Below are 27,809 nucleotides of genomic sequence, written 5' to 3'. Positions count from 1 at the left end.
GCTCTGACATAAATTTATGAACTCAGGAACTAACCAAGTCGTGTGGCTTGCCAGCTGACTTTAACAAATATGCCCATTTCATTTCATTTAGTCATCAGAATACCAGGGGGCTAGGTCGTTTCAGACTCATTGCAGATGGTCTAGGGTTTGCAGGAACACAGGAGGCTTTCATGTCACTGTCCTGTAAATTATGACAGTGGAGGGGGCCCTCTTCCTAAATAAATGCATGTCAGTGCTTGACATGTTCACAGCTTCAAGGAGCATTTACTGTTTCAACACCTTATAGGTGTATGTAAAGGACATTTATTAACCAAGATGTGGAAAATTGCCTTTTCTGGGTTCATGCTTTGACCAACCATGATCAAGATTATGTCTATATTTGAAATGTGGTGGAAGTACAGTTTTGTTCCCTGACCTCCTAGGAGTCCTGTCCTTTTAAGCAGAGAAGTTACTGGAAGCAGACCAGTAGGTACAGACTAAAGACATATAATGAGGTGCAACCTCAGACAAATCGAAGGGAAGACCACTCTAAATTACTGCTGAGAATGAAGACTAGGATATCGTTACAGGAAGACAAGTTGACCACATCCAAGTATACGTAAAAAATAAAACTAGGTAACAAAATAGTTATAAAGATATTTACTTGATTCAATATAACATTGCGTTGTAATTAGAATAGCAGCTTTATATAAAGATGGGTTCAGAAGTGTTAGAAGGCACATGAAATCAGTGTCATAACTGTGGGTTTCTAGGGGGTTTTTTTGCATTTCGTTCCATTTCCTTTTGTTTTGTAGAGATGTCTGTCATTTATTCAGTACTTTCTATTTGCAGTAATGAACTAAAATGCTTTACATACATGTTTTAATTTAATCCTTTCAGCACTTTAAGACGTGGCTATTAGTGTCATCATTTTACAGGTGAAGAGACTGGCATCCATAGGGGGTGGGTAATTTACGAGGGACAAATGAAGGCGGAAGAGGGATTTGATCTGACTCCATTCTGTGGTTTATCTAGTTCAAGACTCATGGCATATTTTTCAAGTGTGTGTTTGTCAAACTTTTCTACAAGTTCTACCCTAAGATCAGAGAAGACAGAATGAACATGCAATCCCAGGAGGTTTGGAAAAAACCTGAAGCAATCACCATAACCTTGCAATTTTTTTAAGGTCTTGCTTTTTATCTTAAAAATTCATGCAAATTTGGCATTGAATTCCAATGTGTTTGTCTCTATCCCCCAAATAATGTATTGTATAATTTATCATTCAGGGGTACATTTTCTATTAATCTCTTTAGTTAAAGCATGATATGCTGTTATATTTCGGGATATTAAGTCAATCTGAAGAAAGCCGACCCCAATGTCCAGGCAATTCTTCCTCTCTTCATTTCATCATATATATGTGTGGACAAACAGCAACCTTTTTTTCCCACTGCTTTATAGACTATGTCAGGGTAACGATCAGGAGAAATGCCCCAAATCTGAGGTGGGATGCTGTGACATGCCAAGATACTCTGGATGGATATTCCCATAAGCATATCTTCCTGCTGTGAAAGGTCAAATTGCAAACCAAGAGGGTATTGATTCACTCTTCAATCTCTTTTACTACCTCAAGCAATTCTCCCCAAAGAACATCTTTAGTGGGGAAAAAAAAAAAAAAAACCTGATTATATTGCTCTTTATTTTACCTCTAATACCGTACTTAAGTTTTCCTCACCTATTAATAAATTCAGAGTCTCCAACGCTCCCTGTAATCAACCCCCTTCATACAACTCTCAAACTTCATAATTATAGCAGTCTTGTTGGGAGCAGTAAAAACATTCCCAGTTTTGTCTTGCAGTTGAGAATTAGGCCTTGAAGAATATCTTCTAAATGAGCTCATTACATACACTCACTATACCATTAAAGAGAAAATGAATTTACTTAAATTTTCTAGATATTAATCTTTGTTGTGATATCTGAAAAAAATAATATAGAATTGTCTAATACCTGAGACTGAGCAGAAGCATCATGGTCCCAGCCAACTTTTCATCCCATGTCTGAGCAAGATTACACATAATAAATTCATTTTAAAGCAATAGTAAGTGACAAAAATTAAATTGTGTTTTGACTTCACCACGAATAGTATCTGTACTTGTTCAACACACTGGTTATGTCTACATAAACTTTTTCGGCTGGTGTACAGTTCACTCTGAAGTGACGATAGAGTTAAAAAAACTGAGTAGAGAAAGTTCCCATCACTCACTACACATAAAATTTTCGAGTCTTGTGCTTTTTAGGGAGAAAAATCCACACCCAATTTTTGTGAACAAGGGATAGCGGGATTCTGCTGGTTTTCCCTAGCTTGGGCAGGGGAGTTGTGTATTTCACAAATTTTACAAGTCAAATTGATTTTGGGAAAGAGGGACATGTTTGTCCTTGTCTCCGAAAATACTTGGACAAAAGTCCACAAATGTCCAGGGTGTGTGTATCCTGGTTTGGAAAACCTGCTCTTCAGAACTTTAAATATTTACCTATAATTTCGTTCCATCAGTGGTAATTCTAATTCCTCCATCACTTTTTTCGCTGTATCTAATCAGTCTCCAAGACCTGTTCTGCCTGTCTATGCATGTTCTCTCAAAATTATCCTTTCACTTTTCCCCCCGATTGTCCTAATCGAAGTCTTTATTATCAAGAGACAGCATAAATATAGAGAGATAAGCTTTGGTATCAAATGGGCCTGAGTTCAAGTCTGGCCACCCCAATTAATCTGTGTGATATCTGCAACGTTTCTCCTCTGGCCCTTGGTTTTCTCATTTTAAAAAATGGTAGTGATATTTACCTTACAATATTGTCATGTGGTTTCATTCATTCATTCAATCAATATTTGAGCTACTGCTCTGTACTAAAATCTAAGCACTGAAACTACCTTCAAGAGAAGAACAAAGTCCCCAGCTGTATGAAGTTGACATTCTAGTGATGTGAAATGAGATAATGTTTGTTGCCTGGCATAAGACAGGAATGCAATGAAATGCTGTTCTTGTTTTGTTATTCCTACAACCATGCAACCACTTTCCAACTGGTAACCCTACTTCCTGGCTCACATGTTTTCAATCCATTGTTCACTGATTATATATAAAACCCAAACTTCTTGAAGAAACAAATGATAGAATATACTTGTCACTTGAGCTTGAGAGTGAAGAAGGCAGGGTCTACTCTAAGGGTCTTACTCCAAGGCCTCCAGTGTAGGGAAATGGAGAGAGGAAACCAAAGAAGAATAACAGGTTTGGGAGTGGAAAATAGTGTAATTCTTTTTTGGACCTGTTAAGATTGAGGTCTCTGGGAAGGAAGCTGTTCAAAATACAAATCTGGAACACGAGCAAAGGTATAAAGCCAGAGAGAAGAATTTAGGAATCGATGATAGAATAACAGTAAGTTAAATTGTAAGGACAAAAGCAACAGTTTAATTAGGATGCTCTAAATTTAAAATTAAAATTCTCAGCCTGGGTTGCCAAATTCAGCACCATCTAGCACCTTTCCAAAGGAAATGATTGATGAGTCCTTCTGATGAGGATCAATATTTCCTTCAGCGACTCCTTGTTTTCATCTATCCTACACAAAATACTGAGCACCTCTGGTATTTACTAGCTCTTCTGCCCCTCATACATTGGAGCTGTAGCTACAAAAAGCAGAACCACATTTCATTCTTTAGACCTCATTCTTTAGTCCTGTGCTGTAGATTTTCTTGTTTCTGTAGCAAAGAAACTTACTTAAGTATTAGAAAGGTAAGTAGTGAAGCCCACATGTTAGAAGCTGTCAGATCAATGAGAAACTTTAGTGGGCCTAAAGTTTCAATATATTCTTCATTCAAGGCTCATAATCTCTGCTTAAGAAAGTGTGCATGTTGTTCATGGCCAAATAAAACTTACAGGCACTTAATTCTATGAATAGATTGTAAAGAGGCTAAACTGACAGGACCTTCTTTCTTTAGGAGGCATTGTGAAAAATGACAGTTTTTGAACTCAAATTTCATATACATTTAGGTCCATAAGTCTCACTGACCGAGTGGACTGTCCTGACTCAATAATTAATGCACTGGGAATTCTCTAGGTAGACTATGATTTGGATACTTTATGGGCTATTATATCAAGGATCCGTGTCAGATGAGATGCATACACAACGCCTACAGAAAAATTATTGTCACAAGCAAAACTGGTGGGGTTTTTTATGTACTTTAAGAGTAAGTAAGCCTAGGAAAACTATATGACCATTTCTAATTGCCTTGTATTTATTTGCCTTGAAATATGCGTTCGTTTTTATTTGCCTGGAGAGTATATCTTTGAATAGAATTATTATATTTCATTTGTTTTCGAAAATGGGTGATGAACATTACTTACTTTGGGAATAGGCATTCTAATGTTTTCCAACTTAAGTTTCATGCACTTATTAATCGCTATATTAAGCAATAGTATACCTTTAAGTTTAAGATTTGAAACATACATTTTTCTTAAAAGAGGAACATTTAAAAAAAAAAAAAGGGAACATTTGTTGACCAAACAGACATACATGTTTGTATTCTCTCTCTCTTTAAAGGGATCCTCACCCCCAAAATACCTGTGGAGTACAATGTCTTACTCAACGCTGGAAGTGCAGCACCTCTGATCTTCTCTGCTGGTCATCATCAGTCCATCCTTCTGGAAAATTTGGCTCCATCCACACAGTATGAGACAAGGATACAAGCATGTCAAAATGGTGAAAGTCTTTCAGACACTCATGCAGGGTTTTTTTTATTAAAAAGTATTTTATTTAAAAAAAAAATTCCTTAAAAAGGAATAGATTCTCAATTCGAATACAAAGACTAACATTTCATTTCTTATTGGTACTGGACTGTTTACCCAGACAAATCGGAGCCTGGCATTGAGTGAAGCATTATGCACTAAATCATGAATATTTAAATATAGGAAAATGGTGGTTTTGCAAAGTCTTGTTTTATAAGGCCCTTTCAAAGAAAAACACCTAGAGCACATACAATAATCATTGGTAATATGAAACAAAATAGGCATTACAAAAATCTCATAGGAAATGTACTCACCTTGGTTCTATTTCAGTTTTATTTAGGGGTGGGAGAGTAGGAAGGGAGACATTATTTAGAAGTTGAGTTACACTCAGATGAGTCAACATATTTTACAGTGCTTCCCTGATACCTGTCTTGTGTATCTAACCTGTCACCTTGAGTTTCATGGCTTAGGCTAGTGGTCAGTGAAGTCATCATCTATCTGTGTGGTCTTAAGGAAGAGCTCCTCTCACTTCCTGTATACCTCCAGGTGTTATATAATATATAACACCCAACTGCTAAGAGAGAAAAAGTATAACTCAAAACAAGTTGCTTCACCTTAGATTAAAGAAATTCACCAATCTTATACTCAACATGAAACTCTTGTCCTTAGGAACTTCTGTTTCCAAATGAGTACTATTTCCCATAGAGTTGGTTAGGACTAGGGGCTCTGAGATTTTGCTATGCTTCATCTCTGAAATTGAGTCAGTTTGCCCACTTGTCTCTACAAACCAGACTGAGACATTTTGTTTGAAGAGTATTGCTTTCCCTGATCCACTCTTCAGCTAATCCACATGGAAATAGATTTAAATTAAGGTTTTCTTGATTTAAATGCAAAAATCAACTTCTGCCTCTCTGTGTCCCTAAAGCTATGCTGTGAAGAAACAATATCCTTCAAATTCATTGTTTGACTTTTGTGTGTTGAGGGAACAATCATTATTTTTAAATATTAGCAAAAATAAAATACTATTAAGAGCATACATGATGTTCAGGTCACACATACATTTACGAAATTGAAGCACATTTTCACTTTCTGGCTAGAATAACTGCAGTAAATTAGAGAAACCTCAGTTCAGACAAGCATAAGCTTTATTGTCTATGCCTGTATAAAAATGTGGTTAATTAATGGATTTCCCAAAAATGAGTCCTTATTTAAATATTCAAATCCTGAAGAGATTTAAGTACTAGTCTAAAGTATGTTTACAAAATTTGTGTGTATACAAAATTTCAGATAAAATGATTATCATGATATTCGTACCCTTCTATATGTACATGTAACTCTTTTTGAGGCTTGACAAATTATTAAAGGTCTTGGTTTTCTTTTTTTTCAAGGAGGTTGTGGAGTTAGCAGTAGGATATTTGTCAAAACAGCTGAAGGAGCCCCCATGGATCTAAATTCTCCTGTTCTTAAGGCACTGGGATCAGCTTGCATAGTGGTTAAGTGGACGCCACCTAAAAAACCAAATGGAGTCATCATCAACTACTTTATTCACAGGTAACATTGACTATTTCTATTATTGTTGATTATTTAAGAATGTGTACTATTCCAGGACTGTAGAATCAAATACATTTTCTATTTCCATAAGTGAATTGATGGGAATTCATGTGTTTTGAAGCACCTACTAGAAACTAAAATTGGTATTGGAAACTTCTACACATTATTCAAAGAAAAAAGCCACAACTACCATGTAACATTTTTGTTTGAGCCCTCTTTGGAAGATGAGACCTCATAGCCCAAGAAGCCTTACCTTTGATGGAAGGGTAGAGCTGTCCTCTGGAGGTTCATTGACCAAGAGACATACTCATTCCAGAGGAAGAACCAGGTCTAGGACAAAAATTCTAATTATATCCCACCACCTAGTATGTGGAGATTGGAAAGGCTTTTTCTCATCCTTAAAAGATGGCACTTTTCACTCTGCAGTTCCCCTTCTGTTTTGAGGTTTCCACTCACCTGGCTAGATGGTGTTAATGCAGCTTCTTTTCACCATGATATGCAGAATTAATTAAGTGTAGCCACCTAAAAGGAAGAAAAGAGGGAAAGAGAGAAGGGAGGGGAAGAGAAGGAGAAAAAGTGAGGAGAGTGAGAGTGAGAATGAGAGGGGGAGAAAGAGAGAAAGAGAGAGAGAGATGGTGGTTCCATGGGCATTTTGGTTTGAAGGGTATTGTGCTACTTGATCCAGTTTTCATTTGATCAGCATGGACATAGTTTTAAATTAATGTTTTCAAATATATAATGAGGAGAAAGAGGAAAGAGAGAAAGAGACAGACAGGGAGAGATGGAGGGAGAGGGAGGAAGAGAGAGAGCAGGAAAGGAGAAAGTAAAACGAAAACAGAGGGAAGGGGCCAGAGAACCTATCAACTGAGAGTTTGCTATTCAGGCTGCTATAACAAAAATATCATAAATTGTGTGGTTTATAAACAACAAACATTAATTTCTCTCAGCTCTGGATTCTGGGAAGTCCAAGATCAAGGTGCTGACAGATTTGCTGTATGGTGAGGGCCCACTTCCTGGCTCACAGATGGCCATCTTCTCACTGTGTCCTCACATGGCAGAAGCAGCAAGGGCCATGTGGGGGTCTCTTTTATAAGGGCACTAATCCCATTCATGAGGGCCCCACCCTCATGACCTAATCACCTCCCAAAGGCCCCACCTCCTAATACCATCCCCTTGGAGGTTAGGATTTCAACATGTGAATTTGGGGGAAACACAATCATTCAGATCATAGCACTGAGACAGAAAAGACGCTTTCTAAGACAGACACCGGCAGACAAAAAATTTGCAGCTGAAAACCCCATTCCAAAAGCCATCTATTTAAATCAGGCATACAAAGCCCAACACATTTTTTTTCTCAGATCCTCATCTCACTTCAGCATCCTTTGTTAGTCTCTCCTGCAGCCTCATGCCTTCCCTTGTTTAGCCCTATGCCCTGGACACATCATGAAACTTAGTTTAGGCTCCTCTTATAACTTCAGATATTGAAACCCTTTCATTCAGACCAATCTTCAGCTATGGGAATGTAAGGAAAATTATGAAGGGAGAAAGTATTACTGCATTTCTGGTTTTGTAAATCACATTGCCATAAATGAGCAGGCCAAATGTTTTCTTCTCAGCAAACATTAATTTGAAGAATAATATTTCTGATTCAAGTACACGTGAACATGTAAAAATGGCTAATGTGAATTTACATTTTACATTAAACACATTAGTGCAGCCTTTAAAATGCCCATCTTCTTGGAATAGTTTTCTTTCATCTACTCAATGCTAATTGTATGAGAAAAGCACATCAAATTCCTATTCTGAATAAAGGGAAATAAAGTATCTGTTATAGACCAGGAAGAGGCTTCACTCTGTTGGTTTTGTAAATAATGCTCATGATTACAGTGACTATTCCATGGCAGCTATAGAGAGGGAAAACAAGAAATATAATGCAGAAAGCCCGCTTCAATGAAAAATACTGTAAATTGAATTTGACAGCATTTGATGGCATTTGATTATTCTAGTCACAGCCAAACAATGATATAAAGAGTAATATGAAACAGAATGTGTTACTGCCTAGCAGACTCAAAAGCAATAAACCTTCCTCCAATGTGACACAATCATTTCACAATCATAATTGTAGCCTGTTTGATACCTCTGAGTACAGCAGAAGGGCACTGACTGACATAGATACATTTTGTTTTTTATTTAAAGTGAAATGAAAATGGCACGCTGGGGCTCCAGATACAATCGTTATATTCACCTACATAGGCATGAATCACTTGGCAGTTATTTCAGCTGAAGTTTAAATGTGCTTAGACAACAACAATATCAAATTTTTCTTAGATAGCTGCAAAAAAAAAAAAATCAGGAATTTGTAAGGACAGAAATAGAATGTAGATACAGAGTTCTTTTTCATTCTGGGACTCCATAGAGCCCCGCGTATAGTTATAGACACAAGCCTACAGTATTTCTGGGGAGGTTAGGGCATGTAATTTCTGCTTCATCATTTGCCTCCTCTTTCTTCTATCACCACCAAAGGAAATCCATTTAGCTCAAATCAAGGACGGGGTTTGACCTATGCAGATATTTTCATTAAATTGCGGGAAGCCAACTTGCCAATCCCATCTTGAAGATGTTCAACTCTGCTCTCTCCAAGCCCCCAGATCATTTCCCCTCAGTAATTCCCATCTATTGTTTAAATGTTGGCTCTAGATATCATCCTGTTAAAAAGGATCTGCCTTAATAAACAGGTAAGATGTTTATGACTTTAGAAAACAAAACAAAAAATAAGCTAGTAAGGACAAGACTATTCATGTGACTGCTTCTGGTTAGTTCACCTGTTAACATGATATTTTATTTAGGCTACTTTGTTGACCAATGTGAGTTACAAAAGAGATTTCCTACAATAGGGACAACCTTTATGTTAGTGTTTTGCAACCTGTTTACTGATAGGGTATACATAAGGCCATCTTGGGCATTTGCTTTCTTCTCATAGCAAGTTTGGCTTGTATAATAAAGATTCTTCAGTATTTCCCCTTTATTTTATATCTGTAAATCTTGTAAATGGCAAAATCCACCCACAAAATCCAACTTCCATCTACAAAATCCACCAAACACTTTTTCTTAAGACTTTACAAAATACATAATAAAATGATCTCCCACTAGGAGCTTCCATTTTAAGAGAGACAAAAATGCATGGGGTTTCATTTTCAAAAGCAGCCTCTAAATAAAGCAAAAGATTGGATCAATGTTCAGTAAAAGGCAAAAATATATTAAAACACCTTCTAAATGCTGTAAAAGTAAAAATAAGTGATGAACCTTCCAAGTATTCAAATAACTAAGCATTCAGAAAAACTGAGTAAGGTTTTGAAGGATAAAATCTGAGATAGTTTGAATGGATGGATGATACGGAAGAACATTCCAAGCAGGGTACCATAAATAATATTTTTTTACAATGAATAATTAAGCTGATTGAGTAAACTAAGAAAAAAGGGCATTGATTCAAAGGTGAAGGAATTTTTATGCAATGAATTTGTACTATGTGGGAAGACAGTATGGATGTGAAGATGGATAGATAGATAGATGATAGATAGATAGATAGATAGATAGATAGATAGATAGATAGATAGATAAATAGATACAGATAGGTAGATGGATAATAGATGACAGATAATGTTCATATCTACTGTAAGATCTGAGCCCTATTACCAAGGAGTTTTACTATAGTAGGAGATGTAAGTCAAACTAAGCAAACAAAACAGTGAGCAATATAATGTGAGAAATATAAATATTTACCAAAAAATTTACAGGAGACAGGGATTCTTTCTGTCTGGAATATTTATGGAAGACTTCCATGGATGAAGTTGATGTCATTGAGACTTGGCCTTACAAAATAAACATTTAATGACTGTTTAAATTAGAAATAATTTTTTAAAAGAAGTTTTTAACAGTACAGAATATTGCAAAGGTTATGTATCCCTTTTTTATGACTTACCCATGTATATAATTCCCATCGATAGACATAACTACTATTAATTTTAATATATATAACATTGATGTTTTGTATTTATAGTTTCCCTTACATAAGGAATTATATTGTTCAAATTTTCTTTGGCCGTTTGGACACACACACACACACACACACACACACACCCCTCATTTCTTTTAATGACTCAACAATATTTTATTATATGGATGTGTATCATGTATTATTTAACCAGTCTCATATTGGTGGCAAAATCAGTGATTTCCAAGTTTTCATTACAAAAGCAATTCTCCAAAAAAATCTTTACAATAAACATATGGAAGATTATTCTTAGTACTAGAAGTGCAGGATCCAATTTTGTGCACTTTAAATTTTTGGAGATTGCTAAATTGTCTTCTAAAAATGGTATATAAGAATTTCTAATTCTGAAAACTCTAATCAATACTGGGACTCAACAATCTTTTAAATCTTTGCTAATATTTTAAATGGCATATTATTGTTGTTTTAATTAAAATTTTGGTCATTATAAGTCAGGCCTTTCATTTATTTATTTCTAATATATATTTGCTATTTGTGTGTGTATAGTATAGTATATATCTTTAGACTATTTTCTTTTAGATTGTTTCTTGTTAATTTACCTATGCTTTTTATATATTAAGGAAATTCTTTTAGTGATCATATTAAAAATAACACATCAACTATTTCTTCCAGCACTTTTCTGGCTCTACTCCTTATATCTAAATATAGATTGGATTTTGTTTTTTGTTTTCTTGAAGTATAATTAACACATTATTATTAGTTTCAAGTGTACAGCATAATGATTCAATATTTGTATACACTTCAAAATGATCACCACAATAAGTCTAGTTACCATCTGTCACCATATACAGTTACAAAATTTTTTCTTTATGATGACAACTATTTTTTTACTTTCTTAGCAACTTTCAAATTTGCAACATAGTATTACTGGCCCTAGTCACCATGCTGTACATTACACACTTATTTCTTTTATATCTAGAAATTTGTACCCCTTTTCCCATTCTGCCCATCCCTCAAAGCCCTCCCCTCTTTTAGCCACCAATCTATTCCCTGTATCTGTGAGTCTGGTTTTGTTTTCTTTTGTTTATTTGTTTTGTTTTTTAGATTTCACATGTGAGTGAAATCCTATGGTATTTGTCTTTCTCTGACTTATTTCACTTAGCATAATACCCTCAAGGTCCATTCATGCTGTCATAAATGGCAAATTTTTATTCTCTTTTATTGCTGAGTAGTACTCCTTATATATATACCACATCTTCTTTATCCATTCATCCGTAGATGGACACGTAGGTTACTTCCGTATCTTGGCTATTGTAAAAAATGCTGCAATGAACATAGGGATACATATATCTTTTCAAATTAGTGTTTTCATTTTTTTTTTGTATAAATACCCAGAAGTGGAATTGCTGAAGTTCTATTTTTAATTTTTTGAGGACCCTCCATACTGTTTTCCATTGTGTCTGTACCAATTTATGTTTCTGTCACCAGTGCACAAGGTTTCCCTTTTCTCCACATCCTCACCAACATTTGTTATTTCTTGTCCTTTTGATAATAGCCATTCTGACAGGTGTGAGATGATATATCATTGTGGTTTTGACTTGCATTTCACTGGTGATTAGTAATGTCGAGCATCTTTTCATGCGCCTGTTGGCCATCTGTATGTCTTCTTTGTAAAAAAATGTCTATTCAGACCCTCTGCCATTTTTTAATTGGATTGTTTGTTTTTCTGTTGTTGAGCTGTATGAGTTCTTTATATATTTTGGATATTTAGTCCTTATCAGGTACATGACTTGAAAATATCTTCTCCCATTCAGTAGGTTGACTTTTTATTTTATTGATGGTTTCCTTCCTTTTTAGTTTAATTTTGTCCCATTTATTTTTGCTTTTGTTGCCATTGCTTTTGGAGTTAGATCCAAAAAGCTATTGCCAAGAGCAATGTCCAGGAGCTCACTGCCTAATGTTTCTTCCAGGAGTTTTATGGTTTCTGATCTTACATTAATAGACTGATTTTGTTTTAAGGAATGAGACAGGAAATCTAGACATTCATTTTTTTTTCTCAGAAAAATTAACTTTTAACAATTGGAATTCAGTCTTTAATTATACTTATATAAAATAACATGGAGAAAATTTACCTTCAATAGACTCATGCATTTACCTCGAATAGAATATCATCCAGTGAACTTCTAACAAGTGTATTTCAGGATGAAAGAGAGTAACCTTAGAAGGAAGATCTGAGATGGAGGAAAGAATAGTGAACACTGAATCAATTTGTTCAATGAATGGATAAATATTTAAAACCTTTACAAAGTAATTTTTTAAAATAATGGCTAAGTTGCAAAGTTTTTAAAAAGCAGGAGTAAAAATGTTGTACAAAAATAATTTGAAGACCCCATCTATCTGTAAGAGTGGTTAGACAGAGCTAGGAAACCTCCCAGGAAACCTTGCTTTTCCAACTGTGCAGGCTTAAGCTTCTCTGGCTGATGTGACAAGGACTCTACAGGTTGCAACAAAAAGCTCTCTTGATTGGTGAATGTACTTCCCAAACACTCTCACGTCATGTCTCTTTTTGTATCAATTAGGCATTCTTTATTTTTTTTTTAACTATCTAGTTTGTCAACATTATTTTACAATTTACTGATTTGAAATGCCACCTATACAAAATTCCCATGTGTCATCGCATCCATTTCAGGACTTTGTATTCTGTTTCCTTTGTGGTAAATAAAATATTAGCAATCAAAGACTGATGGCAAAGACATCGCAGGTGAATAAAATTACTGGAGTAAGCAAAATTCCCAACACTGAAGGCATAGGGTTCCATGGTCAGGCTTGGCTGGAGACTTTGTTATTTGTAGGGGGAATTTAGAAGGTCGGCTTGACAGTAGATTTTGGAAGACTTTAAATACTAGGCTGAGGAGTTTAGGGTTTTGATTTGGAAACAATGAGAGCCGTTGAAGATTTGGAGTAAAATAAAGAAGCAATGTGACAGAGTGGACAAAGCATGGCATTTGTAGTCAGAAGATATGGCTTCCAGGTCCTGGGTCTGCCACTTACTAGTTATGTGACATTGGGCAAGTCACTATGTTCCCTAAGCTTTCACTTTTATGTAAGTTAGGCTGATAAACATAGAAAATAATTAACCTCTAGAATTTCATAGGAATTAAATGAAATCATGTATGTGAAAGTACTGTGTTAAACATAAAGCACAATAAAAAATAGAAAGTTATCCAAGATGGACCATCCACAGCCATGCTTGGGGAAGACAAATCTGGCAGTTATATGTGTATATTTAAGGACAAGGAAAGAGGTTTATGATAATAAAAGAAGCAGATTGCACGACAGTACCCCTAGTATGATTCTGTTTTTCTTTAAATACATGGAATCTTTTACATTTATATGTGCATGAAAAATGTCTGGAATGTTAAACACCAAAAGAAAATTAACAGTGCTTATCTCAGAGATAGGTTATGGATGATTCTTGTGTTTTTGCTCATCTTTATTTTCTAATTACTTTTTACAATCAATATGTAATATGGTGTGATAAAGACAAAATGATAAATTCAGTGAGTCCAGATGCAAATCTATCATTACCCTCTTTACAATTTTCCTATTTCCCTCTTTCTATGAACATCATCCTCATTTTCTGTAGCAATCAGGAAAGAGAAACCACACCAGTTATTTTAATAGAAAGAATTTAATATAAATAATTACTACCTGATTGCAAATTCGTTAACTAGGTAACTGAAAGGATGAAAGAGAACTCGAAGATATCACAGAGGTGACAACTGCAGGAAAGAGCTAATACCCTTAGGACTGAGGCAACAAAGAGAAATGGCTTGAATTATTAAAACTTAGAAACTTAGAGGGGAGCACCTGTGATGCTGGGACCCAGACATCCGAGGAGGGGGCACCTGTGAGCTGGTGCAGGTGTCTGTAGGAGGAGGCATGAGATGAAGCTGGCTTTCCAAGTGTTGGAAAAATGTCATACTTGAATCATCTTCTCCTAAGGCAGAAGGATCTACTGCTTACAAGGTGAAGAATCCTTGCTGCAGAGAAGCTCATGTAATCAGCAAGCAAACAGGAAGCAAATGGGAAGGAGCCCCTTCCCTTTTCCTTTCAGTTCTCTAATCACCCTCTGGCGCCCCCTATTGGCAGAGCCCAATATAGAATCAGCTGGTAAAGCAGGAATGTAGAGGGCAGAGTCCCAGCCCCACTGTCATAAAGCCAAATATAGAAGGGTAGGTTTAGAGCTGAGAGACAATAACTTAATAATGGGAAGATTTTTCTGGTTCTTGTTGGAACCAAAATCTTGGATTATTCTTGTCAACCAGTCAATCATCCAGTCATTGCTTCAAAAATAAGATGGAGTCTTTGCCTTCAGGGAACTTGTAGTATAGTAGGAGAGATATAAAAAAGAAAAGTCTATTACAATACACTGTGACAAGTGAGTCCATAAAGAAAAAACTAAGCACATAGAAGGATATTGTAACCCTATTTGAGAGAAAAACAAGGGAAAGACTTTCTGGAGAAAGTGACTGGGTGTAGAGTTTTACAAGATGATTTGGAGTTAGCCTATAGAAAGGAGAAGAAAATGAAAGAGGATGGAGTGAGGCATTGCAGAACAGGATTAACAGGTATTCAAGCCATGGAAGCATGAAATACCATAGTATACAAGGGAACCATAGGCAAGCATTGGATTTTGACCAGAATGTAAAATGGGAATAGAAATCTCAGAAGGTGAATCTGGAATGGTCAGCACAGGCCAGTTCTATGGTGAATCACTGAAGAGTTTTAAATGCAATTAAGTCCTAAAATTTTTGGAAGGTATTTGAATCTCTTTCCCCAACACCAGAACAGCCACCCACTCAGGAAAGCTGGAAGATTCAACCTTCCCAAAGCATTTTTTAAATCACTTATGTTTCCATTTCCGCTACCATCGACCTAGTTCAGGATCCACATTTATTCTCATGTGGACCGTTGAGATGACCTCTTCATTGTGTGACTGCTGTCACTCCCTGTTCAATGCAGCCTTTACACAACTGCTGGATTTGTCTTCCTAAATACAGGCTTTGGACATCGTTTCTTTTTTTTAATTGAAGTATAGTTGATTAACGATTTTGTGTTAGTTTCCAGTGTACAGCAAAGGAATTCAGTTACATATATATATATATTAGTGTGTATCTGTTTATCCAAAACTCCTAATTTATCCCTCCCCCAGCCTTTCTTCTTTGGTAACCATTAGTTTGTTTTCTGTGTCTGTGAGTCTGTTTCTGTTTGTAAATAAGTTCATTTGTGTCATATTTTAGATTCCACATATAAGTGATGTCACAGAGTATCTGTCTCTCTTTCTGACTTACTTCACTTGGTATGATAATCTCTAGGTCCATCCATGTTGCTGCAAATAGCATCATTTCATTCTTTTTTATGGCTGAGTAATATTCCATTGTATATATGTACCACATCTTCTTTAACCATTCATCTGTCAATGGACATTTAGGTTGCTTCCCTGTCTTGGCTATCGTAAATAGGGCTGCAGTGAACATTGGGGTGCATGTATCTTTTCGAATTAGAGTTTTCAGCTTTTCCAGATATATGCCCAGGAGTGGGATTGCTGGATCCTATGGTCGCTCTATTTTTAGTTTTTTAAGGAACCTCCATACTGTTCTCCATAGTGGCTGTACCAATTTACATTCCCACCACCAGTGTAGGAGGGCTCCCTTTTGTCCACACCCTCTTACAGCTTTGGACATCATTTCTATGATAACTTCCTTTGTATCGTGTATTACATTTGACCCAGTGATTTTCATGTGCATTACTTGATTTAATTCTTACCAAAAGTCTAGACATTATACACTATAAGATTATTGACTCCAGTTTACAAAGTGAAATGAACACTAGAGAACACAGGTGAGTTTGCCCAAGGTCATTTAATGATGTGTCAAGGCCAAGGCTTAGAATCCATCTCCTCTGACTACAGGTGTTTCTGACTATTTATTTAAATTAAGAGTATTCTTAATATTCTTCATAAGGTAAGGTTGGCAGTTTCATAATGTTAAATTGTTATGGGAAATACACAGAATTATAGGATTTTGTTTTAATTACTTTTGAAGATAAGCACTGAGAACTTCTGGCATCCCAAGAGAGTAGGGAGTTCTTTAAAAGGTTATACCACATGAAGACAACAGAAGTATGAATGCCCTTTAAAATATATAGTTCCTAGTTTAATAATTATTTTTGTTTTCTTCTTAAGTGTTAAGCAACATTAAATTAACTCTAGTTGGAAAAGTGCATTATTGAAGTATCTCCCAAATGAGCTTAAGTATAGAAGAACTAATCATTTGACTCTTCAGAGAGAACTGAAAATGTGATTTCCCTAAACATAGACTGTTCAGGAGGAAGCACTTCCAGTTAAACAAACAGTTGAAGCCTACATCTTAAATAAATTAGGAGTAATTGTCATCTACTCAACATCTTCTGTTCAAAGTTCATTTAGACATGAAAATGTTCTGGTTTTTTTGTTGTTGTTGTTAATACCACAAATGGAATGTTTACCTCACTGTAATATTAATTAAATATTCAGTCGTGATAAGAAATACTTAACCCAGCTGCATCCTTTAACTGTTTTGGTGGATAAACTTGGGGCTAATATAATACTTAATCTCTTACATAGTATAGATTTTTAAAATTCACACTCTCAGGCAATTTTTTAAAGAATTGTCAGTTGTGTGTGTGTGTGTGTGTGTATTTTTATTTTTATGTTTTTTTCTTCTTGTTCTGTTTTTTTTTTTTTTTTTTTTTTTAATAGAACGTCAGTTTTATGACAACCATGGCTACACCTCAATGTGGGAGTTCATGAGAGTTTAATAAATTTCATTGACTTGTCATAGAAAGTTTGAAGCCAGACAAAATAGAAAGTTTTATTTCCCCGTAGAAGTTCATATGTTTGCTTGCTATATTATGTGCCCAGCAAACACCTTTCAAAAAACTGACTGAGAGGAATCCTTGGCTGTGAGCCCTGTGGTCCTCATTAGAATGGATCCCCCCCAATGACACATCTGGTACCTGGTATCTGCAGCAAGTACAAAGGCCAAACCCTGCAAACCTACACTGAGTGCAGAGTCTGGCCCAGGCATGGTAGCGAGGAATAATGTGGTGGGTTGACGAACCATACTTGCAGGTCACTGGGAGTATCTGTGAAGCCTCCATAGCCTCCAGCAGGTAGACTGTCATTGCTCATACCTAGGTCATAGTGACTTATCAACTTGAGGATCATCAAATTCCCAAAGCCAAAGATTTTAAATAGTCTGCCTTTTCGTGAAAGGTACTGTCATTTACTTTGTCTTAATAACCCTTTCCGTTTTGATGGTTAATCTGATATGGCAGCATGTGAATATGCCAGCATCTGAAGAGTGTGTTAATTAAATGCTCCTAACAGCCTGGAAAATACTGATTTATTCATCAGTCTCTTCTCAACTAGAGATGAAGCTGGAAGAGGAAAGGGTCATCCTTTGGGTACATTCTTCCCAGCCTAGAATACTTACCCTCGTAGAAAAGAAGAGTTGATAGAGACGAAGCAAAGATGCAGAAAAGCCATGGAATTATATGCCTTTTGGCCATTCACTCAAAAAAAATTTTTGACTGGGATTTTGGGGTTAGTAGATGCAAACTATTATATATAGAATAGATAAGCAACAAGGTCCTACTGTATGACACAGGGAACTATATTCAATACCCTCAGATAAACCATAATGGAAATGAATATACAAAAGAATGTATCTATATGTATAACTGAATTACTTTGTTGTACACCAGAAATTAATATGACATTGTAAATCAAATATACTTCAATTAAAAGAAAAACTATTAAGCCTACTGGGTTCAGATGTTGGGAACACAGAAAGAGACCAACCAGGATTCCTCAGGAACTTCCAATTCTGGCCAGGTCTGCATCATGATTTTACACCCAGATGAGCAAATATCTGTTCCAAATGAAATATTAGCTATCTGGGGTCATTCCAGCAACTGACAATTCCATTTCTCTTACTTAGATGTTTAATGCTCTACATATTAAGTGCCAAAAGAGTTTGCATGGGACTTGGTTGGGGGGGTTGGGGGGGTGGGATGGGGAGGAGTGAAGTATAGTTGATTTACAATATTATGTTAGTGTCAAGTATACAGCAAAGTGATTCAGTTACTTGTCTTTCTCTGTGTGACTTACTTCATGGGCCCTAGTCTTAACATCAATAAAATCTAAAGATGGGACTAAACAATTCCCTTCTCAGGTAGTTGAAAGAATTTTTTGAGCATACTCTGCATTTTACTAAGTTTTGGAGAAGCCATAGAAAATAAATTTGACTTTTACCCTTTAAAGAGCTCTAAAGAAAATTCCTGTTATTAGACTTAACATGTTCATTTCGTTAATGGGACTGTTGAAAAATTGAGTTTGTAAAAATTTCTTCTAAAAAGCAATTTCTTACTCTGTCTACAAACCTTCTTTTGAAGTGTGCCGTGTCACTGATTGTTTTGCTGGTTTCCTTCCAGACGTCCTGCTGGCCTTGAAGAGGAATCCCTCTTGTTTGTCTGGTCAGAAGGAGCCCTTGAATTTATTGACAATGCAGATACTTTGAGACCTTTCACGCTCTATGAATATCAGGTCAGAGCCCATAATTCCAGGGGCACTGTGGAGAGTCTGTGGTCGTCAGCACGGACTCTAGAAGCCCCACCTCAAGATTTGCCAGCGCCCTGGGCTCAAGTCACTGGTGCTCATTCAGTTCTACTGAATTGGACGAAGCCAGAATCTCCCAATGGCATTATCTCCCAGTACCGTGTGGTCTACCAAGAGAGAACCGATGACCCGACGTTGAACTTCTCTGTTGTGCACGCTTTCACCGTGATGGTAAGAACTTCAGAAAAAAAAAGTATAACAGATACTTAGATTATCTGGTTAATATGTTGACATTAATTTTCTTATCTGCCTTGTCATTTTTCTTCACTTGGGGCTTAAACATATATATGAAAATGGTTAAGTGCAAAAAATGCAATGTAGCCATGAACTAAGTATAAGAGATATTGGAGACCAGTTTTCATACCACGGTTAATTTGTGTTACCTCCAGCAAATAAGTGAATCTCTCTTTGCATGATTTCCAAATCCATTAAATGGGAATATTAAATGTGTCCCTCTACACCTCATGGGCATGAGGCTCAGATAAAATTAGACATGTCACATATGTAGATGTGATATTGGCTCTTTGAGGAAAAAGAAAATTAAATTTCTAGGTAGACCTGTCTAGATACATATAGTTATACATATACATCACATGCACTATAACTTAGTGGTGATTTTTCAGGGTTGGCCTCCTCTGGCCCATAACACAACTTAATTCAGTTTACCTTGTATCTCCTGAGAGCTTTCTTTACCCCTGGCATAGCCTGACATTCTATGGGAGATACAAAAATAGGATGATCCTTGTCTTGGGGAGTTTTCTCTGTTATAATACTGCAGAGATGAGAACTGAACATAAAAAAGTAAGAGGAGTAGTGGGTTACAGCCCATAATATCCACCACACTGGGATTCAGATCCCAAACCCTACCACCTACCAGCTGCAAACCACAATACAAGTGAGAATATCATACACCAAAAGTGTTAGGCAAGAAATGCTCTGGAAAGTGTGTAAATGTGATTCAATTTGTGTAAAATATTCTGGAATATTGTAAATATAGAGAGGAGACATATTGGGACAAGGGAATACTCTGCAACTTATCCATAAAGCAACCTGTAGGGAGAGGAGGCACTTTTACTTTTTACTTCATATGATTCTTTAGTTTTGACTTTTTCCAATGACCGTTTATTCCATTATTTTATTTAAAAATATTTTTTAAAAATCTCAGTGAAGATCTGTGAAACACAAAATTAACCAAGTTATGTCTGAGAGATATTACTTGGCTGCCCTGACTCTCCCCGGCATTGAGAAAAATGACTGGCAGATAGCAAATATTAATAGAAAAAGAAAGAGAAGAAAAGAAAGAAATGCTCTGGGAGATCAGCAGGAAACCCTCAGATTGATGGGGCTTCACAGAGATGAAACATTGTGGTCTTGGGAGTCAAATACATAGGGTTTTCAAAACGTGCCAAGACCTTGCTAAGTGTGAAACCCCTCATAAGTAAGAAAGAATAGACATTGTAAAGCACCATTGTCAAAGACCAGACCATTTTCTATGCTTCCAGTTTTGGCAGCCCACTTTACATGAAGGTTATCTTATAGAGTATAACATCTATCAAAATGTTTAAATAAGATGAGGCAAACATATTTTCATGAAACTCCAGAAGAATCTTCATAAATGAATAAAGTACAATATTTTCTCACCGTCCTATGTTCAAATTTCTCATAGAATTAAGAAATAAGCAGTGTGTAAATTAAAGAAATCTTCATTTTTTTAAATTTAATTTTTATTTTATATTGGAGTATAGTTGATTTACAATGTTGTGTTAGTTTCACATGTATGGCAAAGTGATTCAGTTGTACATATACGTATATCCACTCTTTTTCAGATTCTTTTCCCATATAGGTCATTACAGAATATTGAGTAGAGTTCCCTGTGCTATACAGTAGGTCCTTGATAGTTGATTATCTATTTTATATATAATAGTGTGTATATGTTAATCCCAAACTCCTAATTTATCCCTGCCCCCCACCTTTCCCCTTTGGTGATCATAAGTTTGTTTTTGAAGTCTATGAGTCTGTTTCTGTTTTGTAAGTAAGCTCATTTTAGATTCCACATATAACTGATATCATATGATATTTGTCTTTCTCTGTCTGACTTACTTCACTTAGTATGCTAATCTCTAGGTCCATTCATGTTGCTGCAAATGGCATTACTTCATTTTTTTAAGGCTGAGTAATATTCCATTATATGTATGTACCACATCTTCTTTATCAATTCATCTGTCGCTGGACATTTAGGTTCCATGTCTTGGCTATTGTAAATAGGGCTGCAGTGAATATTGGGGTGCATGTATCTTTTCGAATTATGGTTTTCTCTGGATAAATGCCCAGGAGTGGGACTGCTGGATCATATGGTAGTTCTAGTTTTAGTTTTTTAAGTAACCGCCATACTGTTCTCCATAGTGGCTGTACCAATTTACATTCCCACCTACAGTGTAGGAGGGTTTCCTTTTCTCCACATCTTCTCCAGCATTTATTGGCTGTAGAATTTTTAATGATGGCCATTCTGACCAGTGTGAGGTGATACATCATTGTAGTTTTGATTTTCATTTCTCTAATAATTAGTGATGTTGAACATCTTTTCATATGCTTTTTGGCCATCTGTATGTCTTCTAAATGTCTATTTAGATCTTCTGCCCATTTTTTGATTGGGTTGTTTTTTTTTTCTTTTTTTTTGATATAGAGCTGTGTGAGCTGTGTGTATATTTTGGAGATTAATCCCTTGTCGGTCACTTCATTTGCAAATATTTTCTCCCATTCTGTGGGTTGTCTTTTCATTTTGTTTATGGTTTCCTTTGCTGTGCAAAAGCTTTTAAGTTTAATTAGGTCCCATTTGTTTATTTTTGTTTTTATTTTCATTACTCTAGGAGGTGGATCCAAAAAGATTGCTGCGATTTATATCAGAAAGAAATCTTCATTTTATTTAGAATTCAGAATTGGTACTTTATTTTTTATTTGACATTTAATTATCTTTATATATCAGTGTCTTTCATATTACATCTTCTAGTGTACTCATTATAAGCATTAGAAGCAGTGTTCTTACGTGTAGTTCTTTTTTAGTTGATATGTGATCCATGGGGAAATCTATTACTTCTCACTGTATCCTTGGAATTCATGTTCTTAACTTCCACCTTGAAAGAAAAATATTGAAAAATCCTTGACAAGATCTTTCTGAATGAGGCAACTTAATTTAAATATATTTTTATTGAAGACATCAATATTGCAATGATTAAACCTCTGATCTTTCAAAATATAGCTTTCAGAGGTTTCAGCCTAAACGTTTAATCTACCAAAAAGTTCTCTGAGAATTCCCTTGTGATATACCCTCTAAGTCATCCCTTCATAGCCAGTTTCATTTTACAACCCAAGACTCAAAGCATCCAATGAACTCTGTTCTTTATTTAATCTGCTTGGTTCTATTTTTATCACACTAAAATGTTCCTGAAAAAGAGGAAGGCCTATGGCCTCAAGCTTTAAGCTTTATGTGGCCCTTTGTATATAGCCCTCCCCAACATAGTTTCCATTTGCCAGCCAAGTATTGCTGTATTCTTCCATTTTTCTAAAGATTAATCCTTGCACTGCTAAAGAGAAGATCCATAATAATCAAGAAACAATATTTCTGCATTCCGTTTTTGAATGTGTATGTGTGTTCAAAGTAGCCCCCCAAAATCTGGATCTTTGGCCCTGAGGATCCCAAGAGAAGATTTCATTAGGTTGACCAGGAAAAGTCCCATTTGAACTTGTTGTTAGCAATCGAGGACATATTCCACAGAGCAATCGGGCCAGTGTTATGTCGTTCTGGTCACTAGGCCAAGTTTCCAGAGCAGGAGGCCACTATGACTCTTTATAGACTGACATCTTTGAAAGAAATAATCAGGAAAATAAACTATTGTCTTTGAGTTTCATCCATTCCTACATTCCCAAGAGAATGTATTCAACTGTTTTTTAAAGATACCTAAAGAAGGAGGTTCGGGAGATTCTTAATTCCAATTCCTCACCATCAGAGAAGAATGCTCCTTTTATCCTAGCCAAATCCCTCCTCCTGTGATTTAGGTCCATCTCCTCCTGTTCAGAACAGCATGATTTCTCTATACTAGTATACTGGGCCCTCAGGGTCAAGAACAGGTTATCAGCAATTCAATCCAATTTGGCAAATAGTCATTGAGTATGCTATTCAACATGTCAGTACTCAATACTGCTCTTATCTGTGTTATCAAAGTCTCCCATGCAGCTGGGCTATTGGGCAGAGACTCTGGGGGAAGATGAGTAGTCAAGTCTGAGGCACAGATTTTTACTACTAGGCATTTCAGGTTTTTAAGTTTCTTTGCTTCTGAGTTTCTACTGCTCATGTGTTGATGATTCCCTTTTAAGTCTCTCTGAGTGCCTTCCTGGCTGTACTAACTATTTCTCCAGTTCCTATACCAACTAAGCATCTTCACTGTCTCTTTCCATTTCTGTGCCTGCCCTAGGAAATTTTTCCAACTTTTTATCTCGTTGACCACTTTGGCTGAAATTCACCAGAGCAAAGGAATTGCATCTTTCAGTTAGCGAGATACAGAATCCATTTCCACAATCCAGGATTACAATTCAATCCGCAGACTTGCAAGAGGTGTCACTAATGCCCCTCCTTTGGTCTCTTGTTTATCTTGGGATCCCATCCCTGCATGAGAAGCCACCAATAAATTGCCTGTAGTGTACTGCCATCCCTAGCTTGTCCCAAAGTCCCCCCGGAGCTGTTTACAGACAGGTGGATGTGGCTGGGAGAGCCACATAAGACAGGTGCAATGAGTGCATGAGTCCTCCTGATGGTGGCAGTGGGTGGAGAACGGGCAGTGGGGCCTCCGTGGGGGTGGAGAGCATATGTGTTGGCAACAGCAGCAGCATTAGCAACAGAGGCAGCAGGAGAGAAGAAATGGAAAGAGTGTGGCTTTTAATGTATCACCAGCTTCTCTCCCAACCTCATGAAAAGTTTCATCTCCTTTTTGGACCTAAGGAGATCCTTCCAAGGGGAAGAGAGATATCTAGTTCCTTAGGGTCTCTTCAGACCAATCCCCTCCACTACTGAAAACCAGCTTTAGGTAGAAGTCCTTAAACTCCCTTCCCAATTAGTTCTGTGATGAATTGTGCGGTGTCAGGAGAGAAACTGCATTTAGCCTTGCTTGGCACACGAGAGTTCCATGGTGGTATTTACAGGGAACACGCCTGGCAAGGTTGGCGGTACCGTTGCCACCATTAGGATTTGTTTGCTTTTTCTCCCTGGCACCTGCCATCACACTGGCAAAAATAACTTGGGATGGAAAGGCAAAGGTGGTTTGCCTGTTAGTCTGTGCTCTAAGTATATCCCTGCTTACCCCACAGGGTTATAAAACATCAAGCCCAGATCAGACACTTGCCCAGTCCCCAGAAAGATAAATGGTCCCTCACTCTGTATGTAGAATCAAACATACGGTGCTGAGGGGTAAGCAAATTATATGGGTCACTAAAAGTTGGCTTCTAATCTGGAAATAAAATCCAGAATTACAAACTCTAGTTTCTAGATTCTAGTTGCCAAACTCCCTTGCCCAGTGTCAAGGAGGAGGTATTCAAAATGTCCCCATGTGGTTGTCACAGATCTATTTACCATTAGGTAGATATGTAAAAGGAAAAAATGAGATATTTTATAATTGCTATATCATGGAGAGTCTGTGAGTACATCGATGAATTTATTTTTAATCCCATTTTCATTTTGGCTTAGTATAATGTAAAATATTATTGCTCTTTACATATGATCTTGAATTAGCTGTAGCTCTTACAATTTGATGGTTCTTGGCATTTTTCCCCAGATTCACTGATAAGTCAAAAGAAATGCTTTAGGAAATCTAGCTATCTAAAACAACTCCTTTGGTAACTGTTGTTCTAAAATCAAGAAAAAATAGTAATAAAAACAATAACTCTACTTTCTGTATAAATTCTACAAGCTGGGATTTTCAGTTTAGAATATGAGTATCTGCATCATTCATTCTTTTACATAAAAGATACAAAATATGGGTGAGTAGATGTCACACAAAACAATGAATACTTGTTGGAACATCCCATTTTTTATTGTAATGTTGTATTTTGTTTGACCTCACCTTCTCATTTATTGACCTTACCTTATCTTTATCCTTTTATTCTAATAATGCCCTACCAAGCACAAACATATATTGGGGATCTGCTTTTTGCTCAGTATTATTGGGGATGAAACACCATGTAAGTCTTCTTGAACTTTGTTTAACTACTTCCTTGAAAGGGCTTTATTTTTCTCCAACCACTTTATTCCAACAAGCTTCATCAGGACTCACTTCCTTGCTCATCAGTAATCTCTAGAGCAGGTCCCATGGTTTTCCAGTCACTTTCAGTGACAAGGACCAGTCCAGTTTTGGTAAATGGGACTCATTTCAGGTGTTAAAACAAATCCAGTCTAAATCCAGTCTAAAGCCTGACTTGTGTTAAGGGATCTACAGTGCGGAAGAGAGGGCATGTCCATTTTTCTTCCTTTTCTTCAGTTCCTTCTTCTTCTCTTATTGATTTCCCCAGAGTCATGGAAGAAAAGATAAAATTAAACAAAAAGTAGTGGAGTCTAACTCTTTAATATTGTTCTAATCCATCTACTGTTGCCTTCTTATTTGTAGGTGTCTCATGGGATTTTTTTTGGTGGTTTATGTAGAGGTCTCCCATGGGAGATTCCATGCTTCACAGTTCCTGATGCAGGCGACACACTCTTTGGCAAATTTCTTGCACCCCTACCCATTACTTCCCCAAAGATCCACCCACAACCTTCTACTTCTGCGTTCCCCTTCCCCGAGCAGTCAGCCAATATCAGGTCCTATCATGTTGACAAAACTCCTTGCTTTCTTGACATCCACTAGGCTTGCAGAAAACTTGTTCTATCAAAAGAGGAAAGTACAACTAGTCCAGCACTATCTTCTCTACTTGCCTTACCACTGGGTAAGATGCAGCCAGCCTCAGAACTTCAGAATTCATTGAATGAGCATCAGGTATCAGCTTGTGCATTAGGCCATGATTCCCAAATCCTGAGATCACATAAGAATCTCGGAAGACCCTTCTTCACCCTAGTGGCTGCATCAGAATTATCCTATAAGTCTTGTCACCTCCATAGCAAACCTCTTGAAAAGAATGGAATGTCCATCTCACCTTTCTTGCAGTCACCCTCAATTTCTTCATGCTGTTCTCTAGGATATCCTTCATATGCTTTGAGAGAGGAGTATGGAGTATCCCCATCCTCCCTCAAGTGGTAAGGAGATAACCTGGAGAAATTTCTCTACTGAATTCCCCTCTTGAACTTGCTTTTCATGAACCTTCTTATGTAAGAAGGATCTTCTCTTACATAAGTTGTCTTTTACAGATCTTCAGAGGAAGATGGGCTTGAAGGTGTAAGGCTGATTCTTTGTGTAAGTCCTGCAGACGTATGTCTAACAGTGCCAGTGGAGTTACTTATCACCTATTTTTCTAAGCTCTACTCATCATTCTCCAGTACATCCTGTTATATAGCTAAATGGCTCCATCATCTTTCCAGCTGCTCAAGCCAGATCATCCTTGAGTCCTCCCTTACCTTACTTCTATATCCAATCCTTCACTGTCCCGTTGAATCTAATTCTAAAGTATATGTTGAATCCTTCTGCTTGAAGGCCCCATGTTGTTCCCTTCTCCGCAAATGATCACATTCTTACACTTCAAATGGAGCCACCTTCCTACTTAATTGTCAAGTTCGAACTAAAATGTTACTTATCTCACAAGGCTGTTGTAAGGGCTAAATAAATTAATGCATATGCAAAGTACTTTAAGACTGTAAATAGCAATATAAATAGGCTGTAAAACGTCAGATATCCTACTATTTGTTTGGAATAACAGAGGCTGAAAGACATGAGTAAATGTAGAAAAAAATTGGGGTTTGGATAAAGCAACTGTATGAATTTGGTCATGATTGGAAAAATGTAGATTGTGTTTATTTTAAGCAGGCCTCGCAACAAAATTCTGAGCTTGCAAATTTAGATATTTTCTAATACCATACTGTTCATTTCCAGGTAGTTTCTCAGATATTGGATTAGGCTCTATTTCCTTTCTAAATCACCCCGAGTGAGAATATGCTTTCTGTCTCCCTGAGGTTTAGTTCTGACCCGTCTCCCCTTCACGACCATAAATAATCTCACGCAGACCACCCTAAGAGTCCTCCTCAGGCCATTTCCACTCTACATGCAGCTCAGTTTACCCACCATGACACTCACAGGACCCTGCCTGTTCACTTAGATCTGAGATCATGTAAGCAAAACACGCAGTCTTTTGGTCACACACACACACACACACACACACACACACACACACTTTTGGTCACACACACACACACACACACACACACACACACACACCCCAAATCACACAGATGCTGCTAAATTGGCATCCACCCACTTCACCTTTACCAAAGAGCAGTCTATCAGTTTACAGGAGAAGTGGGTGGGAAGACTGTTTGCCCTTTGACGCAGGCATGTTGTTATTTTCTGGCCTTTAACTGAATTATAAGGAAACCCTTGTTAGACGCCCAAGAATCCCACAGAGCCTTGTTAAAAAATATGTGAAAGTAAAAGGAACTAGTCCATACTCTAACAGGCCCAGGCCATAAATTCAGAATATGTGCCATTTAGCAGAGACAGCAAGCTGTAAATGGCAGTGAAGGGCAGAAGTTAATTGAACTACTGGGCTCTTGTCACCAGTGGAAAGTAGCCACTACCTGAGGCAAGAT

At 36.8% G+C, this 27,809-nt stretch overlaps 1 protein-coding gene across 2 annotated transcripts in view; it reads left to right on the top strand.

Moving 5' to 3' along the window:
- The window catches only part of USH2A (usherin), a 794,931-nt gene that overhangs the window by 643,337 nt on the left and 123,785 nt on the right, over positions 1–27,809 (top strand). For both annotated transcript variants that reach the window (XM_082428283.1, XM_082428282.1), the window contains exons 58-60: positions 4,567–4,725; positions 6,140–6,302; positions 18,850–19,204. In XM_082428283.1, coding sequence (XP_082284409.1) covers positions 4,567–4,725; positions 6,140–6,302; positions 18,850–19,204 — 677 coding nt within the window. The remainder of the gene's footprint in view (positions 1–4,566; positions 4,726–6,139; positions 6,303–18,849; positions 19,205–27,809) is intronic.

Source organism: Balaenoptera physalus (assembly GCF_965194825.1).
Source record: "Balaenoptera physalus genome assembly, chromosome: 1".
Lineage (NCBI taxonomy): Eukaryota > Metazoa > Chordata > Mammalia > Artiodactyla > Balaenopteridae > Balaenoptera > Balaenoptera physalus.
The sequence above is the reverse complement of the archived record's forward strand: the minus strand, read 5'-3'. Positions and strand labels throughout refer to the sequence as shown.